Source organism: Mustela putorius, unplaced genomic scaffold (genome assembly GCF_011764305.1).
Source record: "Mustela putorius furo isolate JIRA1106 unplaced genomic scaffold, ASM1176430v1.1 tig00000129_pilon_pilon_pilon, whole genome shotgun sequence".
NCBI lineage: Eukaryota > Metazoa > Chordata > Mammalia > Carnivora > Mustelidae > Mustela > Mustela putorius.
This window is the reverse complement of record NW_025421290.1, coordinates 45167501-45191404: the sequence shown is the minus strand read 5'-3', so window position 1 is coordinate 45191404 and position 23904 is coordinate 45167501. Positions and strand designations below refer to the sequence as shown.

The 23904-nt window shown below is 38.9% G+C and overlaps 1 protein-coding gene across 3 annotated transcripts in view; it reads left to right on the top strand.

Annotated features, from left to right (window-relative positions):
• Window positions 1–23904, top strand: part of ATG2B (autophagy related 2B) — a 78934-nt gene that overhangs the window by 2723 nt on the left and 52307 nt on the right. For 2 of the 3 annotated variants that reach the window (XM_013057417.2, XM_004754729.3), the window contains exons 2-10: window positions 10042–10204; window positions 13207–13359; window positions 14246–14348; window positions 15694–15856; window positions 16757–16936; window positions 20650–20746; window positions 20982–21167; window positions 22183–22337; window positions 22429–22534. In XM_013057417.2, the coding sequence (XP_012912871.1) occupies window positions 10042–10204; window positions 13207–13359; window positions 14246–14348; window positions 15694–15856; window positions 16757–16936; window positions 20650–20746; window positions 20982–21167; window positions 22183–22337; window positions 22429–22534 (1306 nt within the window). The remainder of the gene's footprint in view (window positions 1–10041; window positions 10205–13206; window positions 13360–14245; window positions 14349–15693; window positions 15857–16756; window positions 16937–20649; window positions 20747–20981; window positions 21168–22182; window positions 22338–22428; window positions 22535–23904) is intronic. The other variant, XM_004754730.3, reaches the window with a different exon arrangement.

Here is a 23904-nt window from a genome sequence, read left to right as displayed (position 1 = left end):
CTTTAGGCATTATTTTTTTAATGACTTGTCACATTAACCTAATAAGGTGGATATTATTATTTATATATGTATATTTTAAAGATTTTATTTATTATTTGGCAGAGAGTGACACAGCGAGAGAGGGGAACACAAGCAGGGGGAGTGGGAGAGGGAGAAGCAGGCTTCCCGCCGCGGGGTGGGGGGGCAACCTGATTCGGGGCTCCATCCCAGGACCCCAGGATCACGACCCGAGGCAAAGGCAGATGCTTAATGACTGATCCATCCAGGTGCCTCTCTTTTATTTCATTTTTTAAAAATATTTTATTCATTTGAGAGAGAGCGAGAGAGTGAGCATGAGAGGGCAGAAGGTCAGAGGAAGAAGCAGACTCCTCATGGAGCTGGGAGCCCCATGTGGGACTCATTCTCGGAACTCTGGGATCACGACCTGAGCCGAAGGCAGTGGCTTAACCAACTGAGCCACCCAGGCACCCTACTATTTCTATTTTAAAGTTGGAATTAAAAAATGTGCCCAGAGTCAGATAACAAGTGGTACTGTGAAAATTCAAATCTGTCATTCTTAAGCCCCTTATTCTCTCTCTCTCTCTTTTTTAAAAGATTTTATTTCTTTGACAGAGATCATAGTAGGCAGAGAGGCAGGCAGAGAGTTAGGAGAAAGCAGACTCCCCGCTGAGCAGAGAGCCCAATTCGGGGCTCAGTCCCAGGACCCCAAGATCATGACCTGAGCCAGAGGCAGAGGCTTAACCCCCTGAGCCACCCAGGCGCCCCAAGCCCCTTATTCTCTAATCACATGGCTTCAAGCTAGGGAAAAGGCGGTTAAGTTTATTGAGCATCTGTTTATTTCAGGCACTGTGCCAGGCACTCTTGTGTAGTTTTATTTTATTTTTTTTAATTGTCTTCTTGTGTAGTTTTAATCTTCATGGGAAATCAGAGGTAGTGATATTTTGTTTTTTTGGCTCTATTTTGTTTTTTCATGTTTTGTTTCTCTTTGAGAGAATGAGAACACACATGTGCGGGGGGTGGGCAGAGGGGGTTTGTGGTGAAGGTGGTGAGGGCAGGGAGAGAAGAATCTTAAGTAGAGCCCTACATGGATTCGAACCTCGATCTCAGGACTCTTGAGATTATGACCCGAGCCCAAATCAAGAGTTGGATGCTTAACAAACTGAGCCACCCAGGGTCCCCAGGTGGTAATAATTGAATTTACAATTTGACTTCAGGATTGTTAACATAACAGTTTATGGCTAGACTTAATTTGAGATTATGATTTGTTCTGTTTCTTGAAGGCAAAGGATATGCCCAGTTAAAATAGTAAAGCATTCAGTAGACATTTGTTCTTGCTGATTTATCAATTCTAGTGTGCTGTGTATGAACTAGGATACATTTTGATGTGACACTTAGCTATAACTCTTCAAAGTTCTTTTTTTTTTTTTAATATTAATGATTTTATGTTATTTGCCAGAGATTGACAGCGTGCGTGTGTGAATCTGCACACACAGGGCTCCGGAGTGGAAGGCAGAAGGAGAGGCAGGCTCCCAGCTGAGCAGGGAGCGGGTCACAGGACTCATCCCAGGACTCTGGGATCAGGACCTGAGCGGAAGGCAGACACTCTGCTGACTGAGCTACTCAGGTGTCCCAACTCTTCAAAGTTCTGATTCCACATTCAGTTGCTTTTGACTCTTGATTTTAATGATTTTCATGAGTGAAACAAGATGCCTGGCAAAGATTCATAGATCCAAATGGAAGAATCACATCATTGGCGACATTCGTAATGTTTAGATTCTCAAAAATCAATTATGCAGGGCGCCTGGGTGGCTTAGTGGGTTAAGCCCCTGCCTTCAGCTCCAGTCATGATCTCAGGGTCCTGGGATTGAGTCCTGCATCCCAGGCTCTCTGCTCAGCAGGGGGCCTGCTTCCCTCTCTTTCTGCCTGCCTTTCCGTCTACTTGTGATTTCTCTCTGTCAAATAAATACATCTTAAAAAAAAAAAATCAATTATGCACAGGATTGTGTTGAAATTGGTTGTTACATTCCCTTCTTCCTTAGTCTCAGTTTTTCTTGCCAATTGATTGGAAGTTGTTGCATTTTTATATATATAAAAGGTTAACTTTAGTACCTATTTTATTTTTTAAAGATTTTATTTATTTATTTGACAGACAGAGATCACAAGTAGGCAGAGAGACAGGCTGAGACAGAGAGGAGGAAGCAGGCTCCCTGCTGAGCAGAGGCCCCCGCCCCCCCCCCAATTTGCAGGACCCTGGGATCAAGACCTGAGCCGAAGGCAGAGGCTTTAATCCACAGCCACCCAGGTGCCCCTTGAACCTATTTTTTAAAAATTCTTTTAAGACTTTTTGATTCACTGGGATAATCTTTTTGTGTTTTCAAATCTTTTATAATTTATGTAGAGGACTTTAAAAAATAGACTATTTTTAATAGTTTTAATAACAAAATCATGTATGTATGGAAACATTTCCAAATACAATTTTCCAGAATGTCTTCTCTGCAATACAGGTATCCTTTGAAAATCACTTTTTCATTTTTTTTTTTCTTTTTAAAGATTTTACTTACTTATTTGACGGAGAGCGAGAGAACACAAGGCAGGGTTTGGGGGAGGAGAGGGAGAAGCAGGCTCCCTGCTGAGTAGAGAGCCCGATGCAGGGGCTCGATCCCAGGACCCTGAGATTATGACCTGAGCTGAAGGCAGAAGACTCAACCAACTGAGCACCCTGGCGCTCCAGTTTTTCATTTTTCTTTTTTTTTTTTTTTTTTTTTTTTTTTTAAAGATTTTATTTATTTACTTGAGAGAGAGAAAGTGAGAGAGAGCATGAACGAGGAGAAGGTCAGAGAGAGAAGCAGACTCCCCATAGAGCTGGGAGTCCGATGCGGGACTTGATCCCAGGACTCCGGGATCATGACCTGAGCCGAAGGCAGTCGTCCAACCAACTGAGCCACCCAGGCGTCCCCAGTTTTTCATTTTTCATTCCTTTCTTTCTTTCTTTCATTCATTCATTCATTTTTTTTTTTTTTTAAGATTTTATTTTTAAGTAATCTCTTCCCCAACATGGGGCTTAAACTCACAATCCCAAGATCAAGAGTCTCACACTCTACCAACCTAGCCAGCTGGTGCGCTGAAAAGCAGTTATTTTTTCATTCACTATTAAAGTGATATCTTGACTTCCTTTTGGGGGTGTGCAGAGGGAGAGAGAGAGAAAGAGTCTTAAGCAGAGTTCATGATGTGTGCAGAGCCCAAGACAGGGCTTGGTCTTACTACCCTGAGATCATGACCTGAGCCAAAATCGAGAGTCAAGACACCTAACCAGGTGAGCCACCTAGGTGCCCCTAAAGTGATAACTTCACTTTGAAAAGATGGTCTGTTTTGTTTTTTGGAATATACCCACTAGGTAGCATGCGCTATTAATAGCTATGGGTCATCACATAAACAGTATATTTAGAACTCTTTGTGTAGAAGAAAGCTGCTTATCATCTTTAAATTCAACTCTTAAATATTTGGCCTTAAGAAAACCAGGAAATCAAAGCTTTTGTCACATTCTGTCTCTTTACAAAGACCCTACTGTTTCGAGATCTGTTTTTATTTTTATTTTATTATTATTTTTTTATTTTAAAGATTTTAAAAAATTATTTGAGAGAGAAAAGAGGTCACTAGTAGGCAGAGAGGTAGGCAGAGAGAGAGAGAGGGGAAGCATGCTCCCTGCAAAGCTGAGAGCCTGAGCCCAGTGTAGGCCTGGATCCTAGGACCCTGAGGTCATCACCTGAGCTGAAGGCAGAGGCTTAACCCACTGAGCCACCCAGGCACCCTTTATTTTATAATTTTTTAAAAAGATTTTTATGTATTTATTTGACAGAGAGAGAGAGGGAGGTGGAGAGAGCAAGCACAAACAGGGGGAATGGCAGGCAGGAGAGAAGCAGGCTCCATGCTTCACAAGGAGCCCGATGTGGGTATTCCTGGACTCTGATTATGACCTGAGCCAAAGGCAGTGGCTTCACTGAGCCACCCAGGCCCCCTGATCTGTTTTTTTTTTTTTTTTTTTTTTTTTTTTTTTAAGATTTTATTTATTTATTTGACAGACGGAGATCACAAGTAGACAGAGAAGCAGGCTTCCCACTGAGCAGGAGAGCCCGATGCGGGGCTTGATCCGAGGACCCTGGGATCATGACCTGAGCCTAAGGCAGAGGCTTTAACCCGCTGAGCCATTCAGATGCCCCTCCCCTGATCTGTTTTTATTAATGTAGAATCTATGCGAAATAACTGTCAGTGTGCTGAAATGGAATATCCAAGTGAGGGCACCACGCTTAACATTTCCCCAGTGTGGAACCTTCACCTTGTGCCAGTCTGATGAATGGTGTGAGTGAGAGTAATCAATGCCCATGCGTATATTAAATATTGGCACAACTTTTAAATCTAAAAATGTGGAAGAGTTGAATATAGAATGTCTAACTTCTCATATACTTATAAATCCTCTGTTATGCTCTCTGGGATGCATATAACGCACTTTGGAGATCATTACCTTGGAAGGGCTTAGGGGTGGGAGGGAGGAATAGAAGCGGAGTGTTTGAAAGTATTGTACAACTGTAGTGGGTCCATATGTTCAAAAATTGTTTTCCCAAGGAAGTGGCTGAAAATTTAAAATATTGAAAGAAGGAAATTCTTTAAGACTTTGACTTTATTCTTACTTTTTTAACTGAAATTTTTTCATCAATTGGTTCATTTACATTTATTGGGTTCCTAGCTGGTGTCACTGTGAGGGGCTGGGGTATATAGAAGTGGATAAAGACCCTTTCTTCACAGAAGTTCAGTATGTCCAGGAAGATAGACATTAAGACATTGATTTAAAAAAAAGAAAAGACCTTGATTTCAACTTAATCTCTCTGTTGCTTTCCTGCTTATACTGGTATACGTAATAAAATTATCTTTAGTTCAGATAACATCAATTACTAATTCTATGCCAAATGGTGCAGTAGACCAGTGTTAACTTCTCTTTTTCTATCTTTGTGCATGAAACTCACTGATAACTGAAAGCAAAAGGGCCTTCAGCATAAGAAAAAGTCTAGTCTGTGATAGGACATCTGCTGAGCACTTCAGGTAGCTCTTTTAGGTTAAGAATTAGTCACAAGAATGTACTGCTTTGGGCTAATGAGGAAAATGTTGCCTGAGTAGGTAACAGGGAATCCATTTGGCCAAGTAGGCTGAGAATTTTGTCTTACTCTCCTGTGGTAGACCTTGTAGTTTCACAGAATGAGTGAATTTCGAAGTACTTTATGATAGTGAATATAGGGGATTTGCCCAAGTACATTTATAGACTGTATCTGTATGACCTATTTAAACATCTGTTTAGAGATGGTATTTTGTACCTTCGTGGTGCAGTATAAATTCTTGAACTGTTGACTCTTTTCAGAACTATTATCTTAACATTACCAGATTATTTCTTTTAATACTATTCTTCAATGCCATAAAACACCCTTTCTGAACTGTTAAAAGTTTAAGGTAGCCACAAAATTGAAACAGATGAAAACGTGGTATTTATTGGGAAGAGAATGCTATCAAATCCATTTTCCTAGATGTCTGATAACAGATCCCATGTTACAGAGGCTGGCATTGCCTATATATATATATGTGTATGTGTGTGTGTGTGTGTGTGTATTTTAAAATGCTTTAGTATATTAAATTATTTGCTTTTATTATATAATTAACATGCTCAGTTGCAAAAAATTCCAATGGTAAAGAAAGATGAAGTGTGTGTGTGTGTATGTGTGGAATGTATTGAGTAAGAAGTAGTAGCCCTTAATCTCATCTCTCCCAGAGATAACAACTCTTCTGATCTCATTTGCCTTATCTGTAAAACAGGCATGAAAATATGAAAAGAAAAGCGGTACTTCAGAGAGCTATTATGATGATTCAGTGCAGTAACATAGATAAAACAGTGTCCTGTGGTGTCCTGTATGTAATACATGCTAATCAAATGTTAATTTAAGTCAAGTCTTTCTAATTTTTAAAAAAGATTTTATTTATTTGTTTGACACAGAGAGAGAGAACAAGTAGGCAGAGAGGTAGGCAGAGAGAGAGAGGGAAGCAGGCTCCCTACTGAGCAGAGAGCCTGATGTGGGGCTCGATCCCAGGACCCTGGGATCAATCTCAGGATCCTGGGATCATGACCTGAGCCAAAGGCAGAGGCTTTAACTCACTGAGCCACCCAGGCACCCCAGGTCTTTCTAATTTTAATGCTCTATTTTATCTCTTTGAATCCTGATGCCTTGGTTTAAACTAATAAGGGTGTAGTTTCCTAGTTATTTTTATGGTACCTACAAAGAGAAATGTAATTTAATGTTTTTCTTTCTGCATACTGTCAAATATACCTTGAATTCCTAGTAGTACTCATCATTGCTCTGTGTAGGTCCGCGCAACATAAAGAACAAGAGTTTTAGGTGGATTACCTCATCTTCCTTTGGGGTGGAGAGCCCATGAGACAGATTACCTCATTGGTTGCCAACAAGAAAATCCAGATTGATGGGGGTAAAATTTCATTCCTGGAGAGGTTGAAACTGTAGTTAAGTCAATTTGCTGTCCTGGCGGGCAAGTGACTCCAGCTTGGCCTTTAGTTTTCTTTTGAAACATTTTAAATAGTTGTAGAGAATAATTTTTATTGTGTTGTAAATATTAATATAAAAAATACATATTTTCACCCAGTAGGATCTGAATACCCACCATTATACATTTAAAAATTCTTGAACAAGCTCTTCATTAATAGTTGGAAATTTAACATTGTATCTTTTCCCATTGAACTCTTATGTCCATCTTGAGTTGCAAAAGTTTATCTTAATTTATATATTTTATGCTTAAGTCTTTTATTGATCATGCTGTGATTTCTCTACAATAAAAATGTAACTAGGTATACCTGGGTGGCTCAGTGGGTTGAGCCTCTGCTTTCAGCTCAGGTCACGGTCCCAGGGTCCTGGGATCGAGCCCCACCTCGGGCTCTCTGCTTCCTCCCCTCTCTCTCTATGCCTGCCTCTCTGCCTACTTGTGATTTTTCCTCTCTCTGTCAAATAAATAAAATCTTTTAAAAAAAGTAAATTGAAATTGATCATATTTAAAAATTTACTATTACTGTCCAGCTTTCTTTTGCATTAAATATTTTTTTCTAATTTATTTTAAAATTTAATTCCTGTTTTAATTGCTTTAATGATTTCCTCACTTGATGTTTTTTGAGTTTTTTTAGTGGTTTCCTTTGTTCCTCTAAGGGCTTCCCGTATTGATTTTAACAGTATTTCCTTCAGGTAATCATTAGGCTTTTTAAGTATTAACATTTTTCCCTCTGGAACTGATTATTATAAGTACAGATTATAAGTACAGTTGATCAAAACAATAATAACTAAATGTTATAACTAATAACTAAATATGAAAAGTTCTATTGGAAATACTTTTTATCTTTAGATTTTATTCTGTTAAAGCACAAGCAGGGGTTGGGAGTAAGGGGCAGAGGGAGAAGGAGAAGCAGTCTCCCTGCTGAGCAGGGAACCCACTGCGGGGTTCAATCCAGGACCCCAGGATCATGATGTGAGCCAAAGGGAGGTACTTAACCGAATGAGCCACCCAGGTGCTCTGGGAATACATTTCTTAGTGATGTGGGTGGGTGGCTTTCCCCATTTTCCCTGATTAGTTCATGTGCCCATAAATGAATATACTTACAACTAGAATTTGATAGAGCTCATCATAAATTTCATTTTAAGTTTTTAAAATAGTTACAGCCCTGAGTCATCAATAAGTAGATGAGAATTGAAGGGATTTTGTAATAGCAACATCACTTAGTTCTTTGACTTTGAGTGTCATGCCAAAGATATGTATAAGATAGGGAAAGACTGGCAAACTTACTGTTGGTGCTTCCTGGAGATTTTTATACCCTGGGCAGTGCACAAAGGATTTGGGAAGGGAAAAGATAAGCCTTTTTGGCGAAGTGGAAAAAGGGAGATTGTACAAGGGAATATGGGAGAGGAGATGCAACATGGTGCCATGGTTAAGTACTCTTCTCAGGAAGGTCAGTTTTAGAACAGAGTATATTTGTGGAATTGAGGATATGAATGTGTTTACCTTAAAACCACCCATGCCCATGTACTCTTCAGAAAGTCTGTAGGGTTACACAAACATCAGCATGAAGAAAGCCTTCTAAAGTAGTGACATACAATGATAAAATGTGAGCCAGTCTAAATCTCAACATTCAGCATTAGGTAGACAAAGAATTATGACACTGCTATTCACCATAGCGTGCAGAAAGAAGTACCTTACATATACACTGGCATTTATTTATTTGACAGACAGAGATCACAAGTAGGCAGAGAGACAGGCAGCAAGAGAAGGAAGCAGGCTCCCTGCTGAGCAGAGAGCCCTATGCGGGGCTCAATCCCAGGACCCTGGGATCATGACCTGAGTTGAAGGCAGAGGCTTTAACCCACTGAGCCACCCAGGTGCCCTGTTATTTTAATTTATAAAGTACATTGTCAAGAAATACACTTAATTATTTTATTAAGTATATTTATATCCATTTTGTCTTCTGTTGTAGTCTGGTTTTCCCTACCACATCATTAGTACCCTAAATATTAAGAAAATCCAGTGGACACTCAAAAATCTTTGACCTCTTTTTGCCTTTTGTTGCACTGCTCCACTTTTTATACTTGTCTTTCCACGATTTTGGGGGATGCAAGGCTTTCTTGATTTTCCTTCTACCTCTCTGCTCTTTTTCTAATTTACTTTGCAGGTGGGCTCCATGCCCAGCGTGGAGCCTGATGTAAGGCTGGATCTCACAACCCTGAGGTCATGAGCTGAGTTGAAATCAAGTCTGACACCCAACTGACTGAGCATTAAGGCACCCCAGATTCTTAATTCTTAAATGTTGGTGTTTATTTGGACTTAGTCCTAGGCCTCTTGTCATTTAACCCTATACAAGTTCCCAAAGACTGTCTCTCCTCACCCTAGGGCTTCATTGGCCCTCAGGATTCATAATACGCTTCTGTATCTTCAGCCCAGATGGCTGTCCAGACATCTAGACCAGGATATCCAACTGCCTCCTGGATATCGCTGCCTAGATGTCTGCTCACATGTGCTCTTTGGAACTCTGCTACCGAGCTTCCCCTAACCTGCTCCAGGTTTTTTCTCAGTAAATGGCACCGCTAGCTGCCCAGCTGCCCAGCTCCCCAACCTGGAAGTCATTCTTCATTCTTTCTTTTCATTATTTCTCATTATGCCAGTTAATTCTACTTCCTAATATTGTACAAAAAATCTGTCCACTTCATACTATCCTCAGTGTCATTGTCCTCACCAAACCAATTTCCCTAGCTTTTCTTACTCAGAACGGCCTTTCTGCCTAAGTTTTGCTTTCTTCCAATACGTGCTTGTCTTGGTAGCAGAACTGAACAGAGTTCTAATCTCATCATGGTTTCCTGCTTAAAACCTTTCAGTGGCTTCACTTTGCTCTTAGATAAATGTTAGAGTCTTTAACATGAATTACAAGGCTGTTTGGATTTCACTCTCCCTTATCTGTGTAGTTTTATCTCTGGCTCTTTACCCTAGTACACTACACTAGAGCCTAAAGTAGCCTTTCCTTCTCAAAAACTTTTATGTCTCAGGTCCGTGGGCTTGTGCTCTCTGACCTCTGCTTTCTTTGATTATTTCACACACTGCTGTTTCTGTCCGGACCACTTAGTTTGGTTAACTCCTCAGCCTTCTCTGGTCTCACTTTTAAATGGCATTTTCTTAGGTGGCCTGCCTTGGGTCTCCGGGTTAGGTTCTGTTACATTCTCCAAAAGAGTACAGTGCATTTCCTCTTTCATGTAGCTCATAACACCTTATTTATGTATGTCTTACATAGTAAGCTATCTTGTAAACTTCTGAGGATGGAGAATCTTTATCTTGGATTCTGGTTTCCGTATCCGTAGTGTCTGACACACATACATGCGTATACTCAATGTCTTTGAATAAGTTAACAATTTTGAGTTCTCACTCCTGTGATTTCAAAACGCTTTTGGTTTTTCTCTTTAGTGTCTCAATGAGATCCTGGAGTCAGCAGATGCGCCTTTAGAAGTCACTGAAGGATTCATACAGTCAATCTCTCTATCAGTTCCGTGGGGCTCCTTGCTGCAGGAGAATTGTGCACTGGAAGTGAAAGGGCTAGAAATGGTCTTCCGGCCTAGACCCCGCCTAGGTAGGTGTGTTATGTGTTTCTGTTTTGTTTGTTTTTATTGTGTTCTTCGCCGATTGGGGAAGTAACCTCACTGTATTAAATTCAGTATTTATTACTTAGCATTTATTTGTGAGATTATCAGTAGATAGAATATTAGGACTTGGGGGTGTGTGATTTTTACCTTTAGTGTTACTTCTTGCCCTGTTTACCCACAGGAACTTTAGTATGCTGATGATTTGGTTAATTATTTGTTACCACTTATATAAAATGACATGTGTTTTAAAGTTTCAAAGTATTGTTCCAGAAACCAAGGAAGTGCTCAAAGATTGATGGAGAAATGTTAAAAGGACAGAGGACTGGACTTGTGGGTGCTCTCTTTGGCCAAATCTGGGACTAATGACAATAAATGGATTATAACATGTGGAATTAAAAAAAAAAAGTTCTATGTCCATACTGTTACAAATACTGTTACGTCCATATATACAAATCTGTATGTAAGGGAGGCAGGAAGAAGGGAAAGCTCTTTGTTGCAGTAGAATGTCAACTTACTAGAGTAGAAAAAAATGATAGACCATCACCATGGTTTTGACAACCATGGTAAAAACTGATGGAGGTGGTAATAATCAGTGATTCCTAACCCTGCCTGGTGACAGGTCATTGAGGAGCTTGATTTGTAATGTACCAACATACTTCCCCTTGATGACACACTGTTTACAGAGAGAAAAATATTTCTTTACCCAGTGGAGGAAATTGATAGTTGCCACAGCAACCTTAATGGTCAGTCTTAGTCCCATCAGTAGTGGGTCAGAGGGCCATGATGTGGGTCCTGATGTGACGGCTGACAAAGACATGTCATGTATATACTGTTCCTGTTACAAGTGCATAGTCTGAATCGCATCGTAAGGAAGAAGGATTTGACAAATCTAAAATAAGGGACATTCTGGTACTCTTTTGATGTATCAGTATCAAGAAAGACAAGAAAGGTAGAGGAATTGTTCCAGATTAAAGAAGATAAGTCAGGAATAACTGCAGTAGATAATCCTGTGTTTTTGTTTGTCTTTGTTATGAAGGATATTACTGGGACAGCTGGGAAATTTGGGTGTAGAATGTATAGAAGATAGTATTTTGTCAGTGTTGTGTTTCTTGGGCGTGTTCATGTCACTGAGCTTTCGCATGGGAATATTTGTATTCTTAGGAGTTATCTTTGGGAGTGTTAGGGTGCCTGCAGTTTACCTTCAGATAGGTCAGCAAAAGGATGAAAGAGAGAGAGAGAGGGACAGAGAGTGTGTGTGTGTGTGTGTGTGTGTGTGTGTAGCTGTGATGAGTCTAAATGAAGGCTGTGCAGGTGTTCATTGCACCATATTTTCACCTCTTCCTTAGGATTGAAATTTTTCAAAGAAAAATTTGGGAGGGAAAAGCTTTAAAGTAGTAAGTTATATAAGTACATCTGGGTGGTAGCTTTAGTTATATATATGCCATTTTCTGACTTATTAAACATGTCTATAGTGCTTCTTGCTTGCCAGATGCTGTTGTGAGTGCTTTACCAATATTATTTTATCATGGCTGTTTGAAATAGAGTTTGTTATCTCCATTTTTATGGAGCAGGACATCGAAGCGCAGGTGAATTCAGTAACTTGTCCAAGGTCATAGCTAGTTCAGTGGAAATTTGGGATCTTAACCCAGGCAATCTAGTTCTGGAGTCCGTATTCTTAACCACTGTGCTCTGTTAAATAGCTCAGATTTTCTGCTTTGGAGTGTGTGTGTGTATGTGTATGTATTTTTTAAGCCAGTAGAGTCACCATTTAAATCATCTTAAATTCTGAATTTAAATTCTTTGAGTGGCAAGTGATGTTGGTCAAGAAATACTTGAAGAATTATAATCCTAAATACTTTCTGGAACACCAGAGTTTAAATTATGCTTATTAGAATTAGTAGCACCTTTACTTTGAAAATGGTAGTCTGTGCATGGAAATCCTCCTTGATAATGGCATTTAATTAACAAGAATATTTTATTTTTTTAACCATGATGAGTAGATAGAATAATATTTTCCTATGGAAAGTAAAATATTCTGCCTTTAAAAATATTCCACGAGAAGGATTTTTAAATTCCATTTTGGGAATCAGTAATTGTAGTAATCTGTCAGTTTGTTTTGAATAATGTAAGGAAGTGTAGCGCCATTCTTTGAGGGATGATCTGGGAAGGATTTTTCCCAGTTCATGGATTCTTCAAGAATGTTCTTCTATTTTACCTACATTTATACTGACCTTCTAGAGCCTAGGTCAGATGCCACCTCTACCAGGTTTCCTATTAAATTCTGTCCATGGGAACAGTCATCCTCTTGGTTTAGCCATCCATGTTTTCTGTTGACATTGCATACATAGTTGCTTACTAATTCTTCTTAACCATATCTCATTTCTTCCACTATATTGTAGGCTCTCTGTGGGGAGAATTAATCATTATTTTTCTGTCCCCTACAGCAGGGTCATCTAACTATTGCCTGTAGGCCAAATTTGAGCTGTTATATTTTTGTAAATAAATTTGTATTGGAACACTACCATACTCATTCATTTCCTTATTCTCTCAGCCTGCTTTTGCACTAGAGTGAGAGTGTTGAGTAGTCAGGGTAGAGGCCCTGTAGGGCCTACAAGGCCTAAATTATTTACCATCTGACCCTTGCCAAAAGAAATTTGTTGACCCCTGTTCTACAGTATTTTGAACCGTACCATGCATGCATTAAATACTCGTTGAATGAATTCATAAGTTAACATTTGACAGATACGTATCATTTAATGAGAACACGTATCTCTGGACTTCTTTCTGTGATTTTTTTTTTTCTTTTAGTTGTTATAAGGTGATGCTTAAATCTCATAGAATATCACATGCCTAGGTAATACCATGATGTTAAATACCATGTTAAATATGTTAAATAAAGATTAAGAATTTATTTCAAATGTGACATTTTAAGAAATGGCTTTGTTGTAACTATGAGAAGTTATTTAGGACTAATCTATATTTTCTGCAGCAACTGGTTCTGAGCCTATGTATTGGTCAAGTTTCATGACCAGCAGTATGCAATTGGCAAAAGAATGTCTTAGCCAGAAATTAACAGATGAACAAGGAGAAGCATCGCAGCCTTTTGAAGGACTTGAAAAGTTTGCTGAAACCATTGAAACAGGTTTGGCTTCGAGCATTTTCTTTTCTTTCTTTCTTTTTTTTTCTCCCCCCCACCCCCCAGTAATTTAGTACCTTTCTTTTTAGTAAGCCTTATATAAGGAAAATCCATTGGAGTGATTTTTTTTTTTTTTTAAGGAGTTTCTCTTCTCACTTCAGAACTTTAGAATTGAGATTATTTTAAAGATTTTATTTATTTATTTGACAGACAGAGATTACAAGTAGGCAGAGAGGCAGGCAGAGAGAGAGGAGGAAGCAGGCTCCCCACTGTGCAGAGAACCCAATGTGGGGCTTGATCCCAGGACCCTGAGACCATGACTTGAGCCGAAGGCAGAGGCTTAACCCACTGAGCCACCCAGGTGCCCCCTCCCCCCTTTTTTAAAAGATTTTATTTATTTATTTGACAGACAGAGATCACAAGTAGGTAGAGAGGCAGGCAGAGAGAGAGAGGAAGGGAAGCTGGCTCCCTGCTGAGCAGAGAGCCTGAGAGGTTATTTTAAATATTCAATTTAATTGAGGTTATTTTAAATATTCAATTTAACTTTAGAATTGAATATTTTAAATATTCAATTTAACTTTAGAATTGAGGTTATTTTAAATATTCAATTTACTTTCATGTCCTTTTGTATCCTAGTTTCTCCTCTGTGTCTTTTATTATGCTTGTATGATGAAGGGTTTAGAGTTCAGAGAGTGTTAGGCGTTGCACATGTATCTGTTGGGATGTGTTGGGGTAGGTGCTCAGTAGGGCACAATGTCTATTTCCAAACTCAAGATTTGGGGATTTTACTTTATTTTGTAAGTTCTTATTATACTGGTAATTATTCTTTTCATTAGAAATTTTTATTTCGTATACATGTGGTCTCATGTTGACAGTTACCTGTTTGCTCTAGTACTAAGAAGAGTGAAAGTCACCTTTATAGACACTGTCTTGAGAATTGAACATGTGCCAGAAAATTCCAAAACTGGAACTGCACTTGAAATTCGAATAGAAAGGTAAGACTTCTTATATCTGAGGATAAACAACCTTATTCTTTTCTTGTATAAATAGTAAGAGCTGACTTTTATTAAATTTCATGATGCTTTTAGAGATTAGAAGTGATGCTGTAGAGTTACTACTACATCGTATTGTTTCCAGGTAAAGCGCTGCTCTTCAAGATCGTTCTAATCCCATTACTTGACAGCTAAAAGTACTAGTTGAGGTATAGTTGTATATAGTGCTGTGTAGGATTCAGAGTGAATGATTCTCTTTAGTTAATGTCAAATGAAAATTGTGAGTGTGTGAGCGCTGCTAAGTTGAAGGCACTCCTGAGTTTTTTCTTACTAGTGATACCCTGTTTTGGCGCGTCTCCTTAATACGAAGGTCTTCTTTGCTTTCCTGTGCTTGATGTAAGTGTTGCTTTCATGAGAAAGGCTACGCCTATGGTTTTCTTTGAGAGGATTCTGTGAGAGTATCTGTGCGATAGTGATTTACTAAAAAGATGGAAACCAGGACTCCGTTTTCCGTGTATGCCCACTTGGAGCCTTATAAATAGCTGAGTGTTGATTTGAGGTCGTCATTGTTTGTGTTTTGTTTTGTTTGGTGGGGAGCAAAGCCAAGTTTTTTGAGAGTACAATAACATACAGACCATACAAAGTGCCCAAAGAAGGAGGAGACCGAGAGGGTTGCCTTTGAGGTAGTCACTGTTCACCTGTGTCTTAATGTGACTGAAGTGTGCGGAAGGAAGTGTGTGCACTGAGCACCAAAGACACTTTGTACAGGGATCTGTTGGGAGCTTTTACCAAATTTTAAGCAGATATGTTATGGTTTCTATCTTTCTATCATCATTAAATTACCTGTTAGTCAAATAGTTATTGTTAACAGATTTTTGAAATTAGGTTGGATTACCTGAAATGGTATATTAAAAAATATCTAAAATCTCATGGATGTAGAAGTACCTTCTGTATTTTGTTGAAAATGAAATGGTGAGTCCTAAGAACTTGTATAATAGTCATAAGATTTCAAGAAATGTTGTTCATTTGGGGCTTGTGACTTGGAGCCAAATGCTGTCTGTTACCAAGAGATGTTTGTGAGGGAGCACAGGAATTGTTTTCCTTGAGGCGAACTTTAGGAAGCTATGAAGCTCTCCCCCCAGTTTAGGAACCCCATAAAATTATCCTTCTTGAGGTTGAGGTCTCTTGGTGAAAACCTTTCCTGTAGTGAAGCTCTGATGCTGACCACATGAGGCAATTTCTGAGGAGTGGTGACACTAGAAAACCCTTCACCTTAAAAAGCTATGTGTGTTTCTTAGACTTGCAAGTAGGTTTTCTTACACCAACGTTTTCTGTTTTGAACATGGAGAACTGTCTACTGTGATGAAGCTGCTGATGAGGCCTCAGGAATTAATGTGCATCAGCCCACAGCCTTTGCTCACAAGTTACTCCAGCTCTCCGGAGTGTCTCTCTTCTGGGAGGAGTTTTCTGCGTCAGCAAAATCTTCCCCAGTGTGTTCAACTGCACCAGCGGTAAGAAAAACAAACCAAGAAAACAAACACTAAATCAAAGATTTTTTAAAAGTTTAAATTAGGGGCACCTGGGTAGCTCAGTCAGTTGAGCGTCTGCCTCTTGATTTCGACTCAGGTCATGATCTCAGGGTCGTGAGATCCAGCCCCGCATCGGGCTCTGCACTGGGCATGAAGCCTGCTTAAAAGTTGCTCTCTCCCTCTCCAAAAATAAATTTATAAATAAATAAATAGTTTAAAGGAGGGCTATTAAGTTGTGCTAGGATATAGAATATGTGTTAGTGAGTTTCCATCTGATCTGGAAGTTAACCCACATACTCAGTAATGGAGACCTGCTTTTTAAAGTTTTAAAAATGCTCCTATTTATGATTGATGCCTTTCCTGCCAGTGCTGGATGTAACACTGGATACTGTACCACGTGGGGGAAAATGGCATGTTAACAGCTAATACACTTTTATAGTAAAAACAAAAGCACATTTGTTCACATTTACCTTAAATAATGAATGTATGGCTGAAAACTTACAAATCATACTTTAAAAAAAAAACTTAAAAAAGTTTTATAATTAAGGAACTTTGTATTAATCCTTTGTAAGAGTAGTGAGTCCTTTTATAAATCAGTCTTTCCATAATTTATCTTTTACATTATTCAAAATTTTATGATTATAGAATGTTTATTAAGTTTTCTTATTGCTGTAATTTGAATAGATATGCTTTTTTCCATAAAGTCCTTTTCCATGATTTGCTTTTATTACTTAGCTATAAGTCACTGGTTTATTCATTGTCACATAATACAGTTTTTCATGTCAAATACTTTACTCTAAGTTGACATTTGTATTTTGCATTTTGGGTTATTTACACTAAAGTGTTTTAAAGAATTACTTTATTCTTATTGCCTCATTGTAGGAAACTGAGCCAAAGCTGTCACCTAGCTGGAATCCCAAAATTGTATATGAGCCGCACCCACAATTAACTAGAAGTTTACCAGAGGTAGCGCCCTCTGACCCAGTGCAGATTGGAGGGCTCATTGGTAGACTGGAGTTGAGTCTCACGCTGAAACAGAATGAAGTGCTTCCTGGAGCTAAGGTCAGTGTTTGTTTCATTTTCTATAGTTAAAACAGAAGTACAGGTATTCTTTAATGTGATTAAATGTGTCTTAGCTATAAGACACTGGTTTAGCTACTGATTAGCTACTCTGGGTGGTTCTGTGTGTAGGCTGCCCTCTGTCCTGGAGGCTGGTGCCTCTGTCCTGAGGTCTCAGGGCCTCACGTGAGCACTGTCTTTAGCCCCTGCTCATGCTCAGGTGTTAGCATCGTCTCCTGCACTCACTTTCCCCCATTCTAGTAGTTCAGAAACATTGATGAGTTAATAAATTAGGAATTTGTTAAAGACTTTTATCATACCATTCAGTTTAAAGGAGAAGAGATTTGGAAGTAAGAAATTGACTGTAGAAGATGTTTAATTTTATGCATGTAAAAATGCCGACCTAGGCGTGTTCTGAACAGAATGACCATTTTTATAGTTGTTATTTATGAAAAGAGATTTTTTTTTCCATGGTGTCTTATGTATTTTTGAAGACCCTGTAAAGACAACTACACTTGTTTCTTAGGGAACAGTGTTGGACAGTCTGCTGGAGAATCAGGAAGCCCTATATTTAGTCTGTTGAAAATGTATTTGTGAAGTGTTATTTTCAAACTTTGAAAACAATTTTCCTTATAATCTCTGTGAAATGTAGTTTAAGAAAGTATCAGGATTTGTTCATTTGTTTACTCACTGGCCTAACTAGCTAGATGTTTGAGTGACTACTAGATGCCAGGCCCTGTGCAGTTTCTTGGGGGAGATGCAGAGAAGAGGGAAATACTGTCTTTGCTTTAATACAACATGTGATAAAGGGTATAGACATGGCTGTGGGGACAGTGAAGAAGAGGGAGCAATGATGACTCATGCATGCACAGGAGATTTTCAGAGGATGGAGGATCTCTGGCAGTCCATCCTTGGGTCGGCCCGCCTCTCTACAGTTAGAGGCAGAGGAAGGGGATGATCAGAATGCCTGCCTTCCTGTTGCTGATTACTTCCTCTCCTTTGCTTACTGCTCTGTCCTACCTCAGGTGGTGTGAGGTCTTAAGCCTGTTCATAAAATAACCTGAAAGCTGTAGGTATGTTTTAACACTACAGGGAATCCCGAGGTGCTAATATCCTTAGGAAATGAACACATCCATGCCTCCCGGGAATGCATTAGCTATTTCTCCGTGAAGGAAGAACCATGGCAGTCACTTCTCTAGTTCTTTTTTGATTAAATTAGATAGTCCTCAACATTTGTACATTGAACTTTGTGCAAACTGAAACTTGCACATTATGTGTTAATTTGTATAAGTGCCTTTTGGTGTTACTCTTGGACATCTGTGTACTAGGTGATAAATGAACATCTGGAATTAGAGCATGATGGCATTATTTGCCAGCCAGTGTTTGATATTTGGAGATACTACTGTCCTTGCCTACATGGCAATTTTTGTGTAACTTGAGTTTGAGTACCTTTTGTTCTTACTTAATGCAGATGAAGGCTAAATGGAAAAATACAAGATACTATATTTGATACAAGATACTAGCTTTGAGAAACATAAATCCCAGACACTTAATGCTGTATAGACAAAGATGGCATTGGTTGGGGGTACTCAGGAGTCAGATCTTTAGTCTTTCTGATGTTCATTAGATCCACAAGTTTTTCAACTGTGGGATCAAAATGTTATGAAAGATTTTCTTGGGGGGGTGCCTCTCAGTGGCTCAGTCAGTTAAGTGTCCGACTCTTGATTTTGGCTTAGGTCATGATCTCAGGGTCGTGAGATTGAACCCTGGGTTGGGCTCCACACTCATACAGAGTCTATTTGAGATCTCTCTCTCCCTCTTCCTTTGCCCCTGCCTCCTTGTATATGCATCTGTGCTCCTCCTCTCTCTCTAAAATAAGTAAATCTTAAAAAATATATTTTTTAAAGTTTTTTTTTAGTTCTCTGAGACGGTACCCACCCCAAATTGTGTGTCAGCCGGATTGTTCACATGTTCAATTTTAACATATACTTTCAGGATTCCAACATGTAAAAAAATAGAGGAGCTGTATATATTGAATTTATAGACCTTTTGTTTAGTTACTATGTCATATTGAGTCTGAAATTACGTTCTGTCTTTTCTATTTCCAGAGGAAAGTAAGAGGTGCTTTGTTCTTTGTATGCCAAATTTAGAATGTACAAATAATATTTCTATGAACATTAGAAGTGAAACTCTTGATCACCCATCCTAATAAAGGTCGGAGATTATGTTTTCAATACTAAGAAATTTAAAAACCAGTTTTTAAATCAGAGATTCTCCCACTGTCCCCAGCCTAAACTCCTTGCTGATTCATCGTCTGGGATGACAGCCGTCAGCAAGGAGCTCCATTAAAACAAATCCACGGAGAGCTGTACCATGGGAGGAGTTAGGGCTTCCCATCTAGGTCAGCCTAGGTTAAAATCCTGGCTCTGGGTCTGTAGATGGCCTTGTGCAAATCTTTATGATCCTGTGTCCTTGTCTGTAAAACAGGAGACTTACTAGAATGAGTGGAAATGTAATGAAAGCATAGTTCCCCAATACTCAGAAAAAAGGTGATATGATGATTGTTATTCATGGAGAATATATTATATTCTCAGATCATGGAAGCTTCTCAGCATTACTATGCAATGTTTTTTGTTTTTAGAATTAGAGGAAATCCCCTGCCCTGGGGAGGATACCATTTTCCCCAAATATAAATGTTATTAATTGAATTCTTTTAAAATTGCAAAACCGCGTAAAGATAATAGGAGTCTTAGCATTACCCCAAGAGGAGGTGAATGAAAAGTAAGGCAGGCATACTCAACCTGTTAGAGTGTGGTGTAGAAAATAGAGTAATTGTTTTGTTAGAATATACTCCACAGGGGCACCTGGGTGGCTCAGTGGGTTAAGCCTCTGCCTTTGGCTCAGGTCGTGATCCCAGAGTCCTGGGATCAAGCCCCACCTCGGGCTCTCCGCTCCACAGGGAGCCTGCTTCCTCCTCTCTCTCTGCCTGCCTCTGCCTACTTGTGATCTCTATCAAATAAATAAAATCTTAAAAAAATATATATATGTATATATTCCACAGGAATCAGGATGAGATTGGCTGGGGCTTTTCTTTCCAGGAGGAAAAATGGACAGAGACTTGAAAAAGAGGGAGGTAGTCCACGTGAGCACCCACTGCGTGAGCATCTCTGCTGTGGTTTGCACTCTCCTGCCCGGCAGAGAGTGGGCTTTGTGGAACGCTGCCTGGGCGTGTGGAGAGTCACACTGTTGGTAGGGAAGGGCCTCACGTGCTGTGCTAGGAGCGTTATCCATGGGCAAACTTGGGAAAGCCAGCTTTATTTGCTCTTGGTTTGAATCCCGCTTTGAGGATTATGATTTGAGTCTGAAATCCTGTTGGGAATGAATTCTGTGCTGTTGCTGTCTTCATATCCTTCCTAGTGACTGGCTTGAAGCCTCCTCAAATACCTGAAATACTCAGAAGACTCAGAGATGAAAATAGGACATTGGACTTGCCAACATGGAATTTTGCAGGACGCTTTTCCCCCTGAGAACAACAGTTTGGTGGCCTTTAAGTCTTTTCATTTAGATTGTGTAAATGAGTGGAGGGAATCTTAGGTGGCAGAATCTAAGACTGAGGAATGAGTGTTCTTCTCAGTGCGTGAAAGTATATGGGATTTGTGCTGATGAGGTTTTAAAGAGTGTTTATCCTGAATGGACTTTTTTTTTTTTTTTTGAAGTTGGATATTGATGGACAGATAGAGTCTATTCATCTCTTCCTGTCACCAAGGCAGGTGCACTTGCTCTTGGATATGTTAGCAGCTATTGCTGGACCAGGCAAGTATGACAATAGGCAACTCTGTTGTTATTTTTATTTAAAACTTTTCAGATTCTGTGATTCCTAGCTAGTCGCTTAAAGCTACTACAGAGCTCTGATTAATATTAAATAGTGGTAGTTCTGCTTGACTGGGACATGAAGTTGCTGTTGGTATTGGACAAGTGGTTTTGGGAGAGAGATGATTGATTACTTCCAAATTTAATTACTGTTTTCCTTTCCTTTCTATACTTGTAGAAAATTCTAGCAAAATAGGGTTAGCTAATAAAGATAGAAAAAACCGACCCATGCAGCAAGAAGAAGAATATCGAATTCAGATGGAATTAAACCGGTATTATTTGAGAAAAGATTCCCTCTCAGCAGGTGTATCTTCAGAGCAAAGCTTTTATGAGACAGAATCTGCTCGTACACCTTCTAGCCGTGGTAAGCAACTGAAGCATTGACACGAGATTCCTATGTTGTCAACATAGAGCAAAGTAAGCCTAATTTGGCTGTGGTGAAATGGAATTTAGTAATGAAAGAACAAAAGATCGGAGCTCTAAGAAGGTTTAAATTTGTAAGTTGATCTAACCATAGCGTTACAGTGATGCACTGGCTCACGTATCCTTTTTTGATTGTGTAATCTCATTTTGTAAATTGTGACTTTTTTTCTTTTTTTTAATTCTAAGGACAGTTTACAAAAATGTAGACTTACACAAAAGATAAATTGTGGGTAATTACTCATTTTGTCAAATTCTTACATACCTGTATAATGATTGACAGGTGCTCTTAAATGGAACCCTTTTTTTCCTACTCTTCCATCAATTACATGTAAATAGGGTCTTTATCAAGTTTACTTTGCATTTTTACAGGTGTTTTGGAATGTTTAGCATGATACCTTAGTAAGAATCCACTTAAGTACAGAATTAAATTGAACTAAATAAGTTAAAAACTAAAAAATTAAAGTCTACTCAAGAAATTTTGGTCATAACAAAAACTTCATTTGCATGAGGGTAAAACAACTTCCAGAAAGAGTGAAATGTAAACAGAATTCTAAACTAATACATTCAGGTGTTTCTTTTTTTTTTTAATTTAAAAATGCTGTATTTATATGAAACCAGAGATTGCGAGATGTTTGTACTATTTTAAAGTTGGATTTTAACTTCTAAATTGTCATATGACTCTTAAAAATACACTATGTAGTTCTGCGAATCTTATGTTAAACAAACAAAAAACAGGTTCACTGATAGGAGAACATAAACTTTGTTAACTTGTATTTGGTTGAGCATTTTTACTATGCCATTTATGTCTTGGATCCTCACAAATTACCCCATCAGAAGTAATGTCAATTGTAGGGCATCAGTGTACTTCAGAGAATCTGAAGAATACTCTATTAATGTATATTAACTTACTTTAAAAGACCTGAATTATACAACTGACAAGGTTTAATTCTGTCTAGAAGAAGAAGTTTTCTTCTCCATGGCCGATATGGACATGTCCCATAGTCTCTCTTCTCTTCCACCACTGGGAGACCCTCCAAATATGGACCTTGAGTTATCATTAACTAGTACATACACAAATACTCCAGCAGGATCTCCATTAAGTGCTACTGTGGTAAAGTATTTCAATTTTGTTCTATTCTTGAAAAGTGGCTTCTGAAATTCTATACTTCATAATCATGTGATTTAAAAAAATTGTTTTACAGCTTCAGCCAACATGGGGAGATTTCCTTGAACCTCATAAAGAACAGCCAGTGAGAGGGTCCGCATTGCCGTCCGACCGAGTTCACCCGCCAAGTTTACAGAAGACTTGTAAGTAGTGTAAGACCCTTATGGGGTCTTACCCATAATTTCCCATAATTTACCCCATAATTACCCCATAATTACCCCATAATTTCTTACCCCATAATTTCCACTGGAATTTTAAAAAAATGAAAAATCAAAACAAATTGCTTGTTTCTAGAAAATGCCTTTCTATTGCTGCTTTTCTTTTCCTTCATGTATTTTTTTTTTTTTTTTGATCTAGACCATTTAATAAAGTTTAGAAAGAAAATGTGAAGCATAGTTGAACAACTCACCATGAAGTATCAAAATAGTTGCCCATTCACGGTAGTCTTTGTGTAGTTAAATATCTTTAGTAAAAAGTGCACTGCAAGTTTCATGTTATTACTGCAGTTCAGGAGTCTAAATCAACCATCAGTACTTGTTCCATTGTTTACATTTTCCTTGAAAGAGAACCTCAGGCCTCTTCTTCGCAAAAAGTTTTTAAAATTATATTTTATTTTAATCTATTATGTATTATTTGTGTCAGGGGTATAGGTTTGTGTATCATCAGTCCTACACAAGTCACAGAGCTCACCATGGCACATACCCTCCCCCGTGTCCATCACCCAGCCTCTTTATCCCTCTCACGGCCCTCCCTTCCAGCAACCGCCAGTTTGTTTCCTGAGATTAAGAGTCTCTTAATGGTTTGTCTCCATCCCTGGTCCCATCTTGTTTCATTTTCCCCCTCCCTTCACCTACGATCTTCTGTCTTGTTTTCTCAGATTTCTCTTATCAGGGAGATCATATGATAATCGTCTTTCTCTGATTGACTTATTTCACTCAGCATAATACCCTCTAGTTCCATCCACCTCATTGCAAATGGCAAGATTTCATTTCTTTTTAAGGAGTGCATAATATTCCATTGTAGATATACACCACATCTTCTTTATCCATTCATCTGTTGATGGACATCTAGGTTCTTTCCATAGTTTGGCTATTGTGGACATTGCTGCTAGAAACATTCGGGTGCACATGCCCCTTCGGATCTCTGCATTTGTATCTTTAGGGTAAATACCTAGTAGTGTAATTGCTGGGTCATAAAGTAGCTCTGTTTGCAACGTTTTGAGGAACCTCTGTACTGTTTGCCAGAGTGGCTGCACCAGCTTGCTTTCCCACTAACAGTGTAGGAGGGTTCCCCTTTCTTTGCATCCTTGCCAACACCTGTCGTTTCCTGACTGGCTAATTTCAGCTGTTTTGACTGGTGTGAGATGGTATCTCACTGTGATTTTGATTGTATTTCCCTGCTTCTTCTCTGCAAAATTTAATTGAACAGACACAAAGGCTTAAAGGAAAATTTGGTGAGCAGCTTTTGGGTTAATCTCTGACTTTTCCAATCAGTTTTATTAATGCAAAAACTT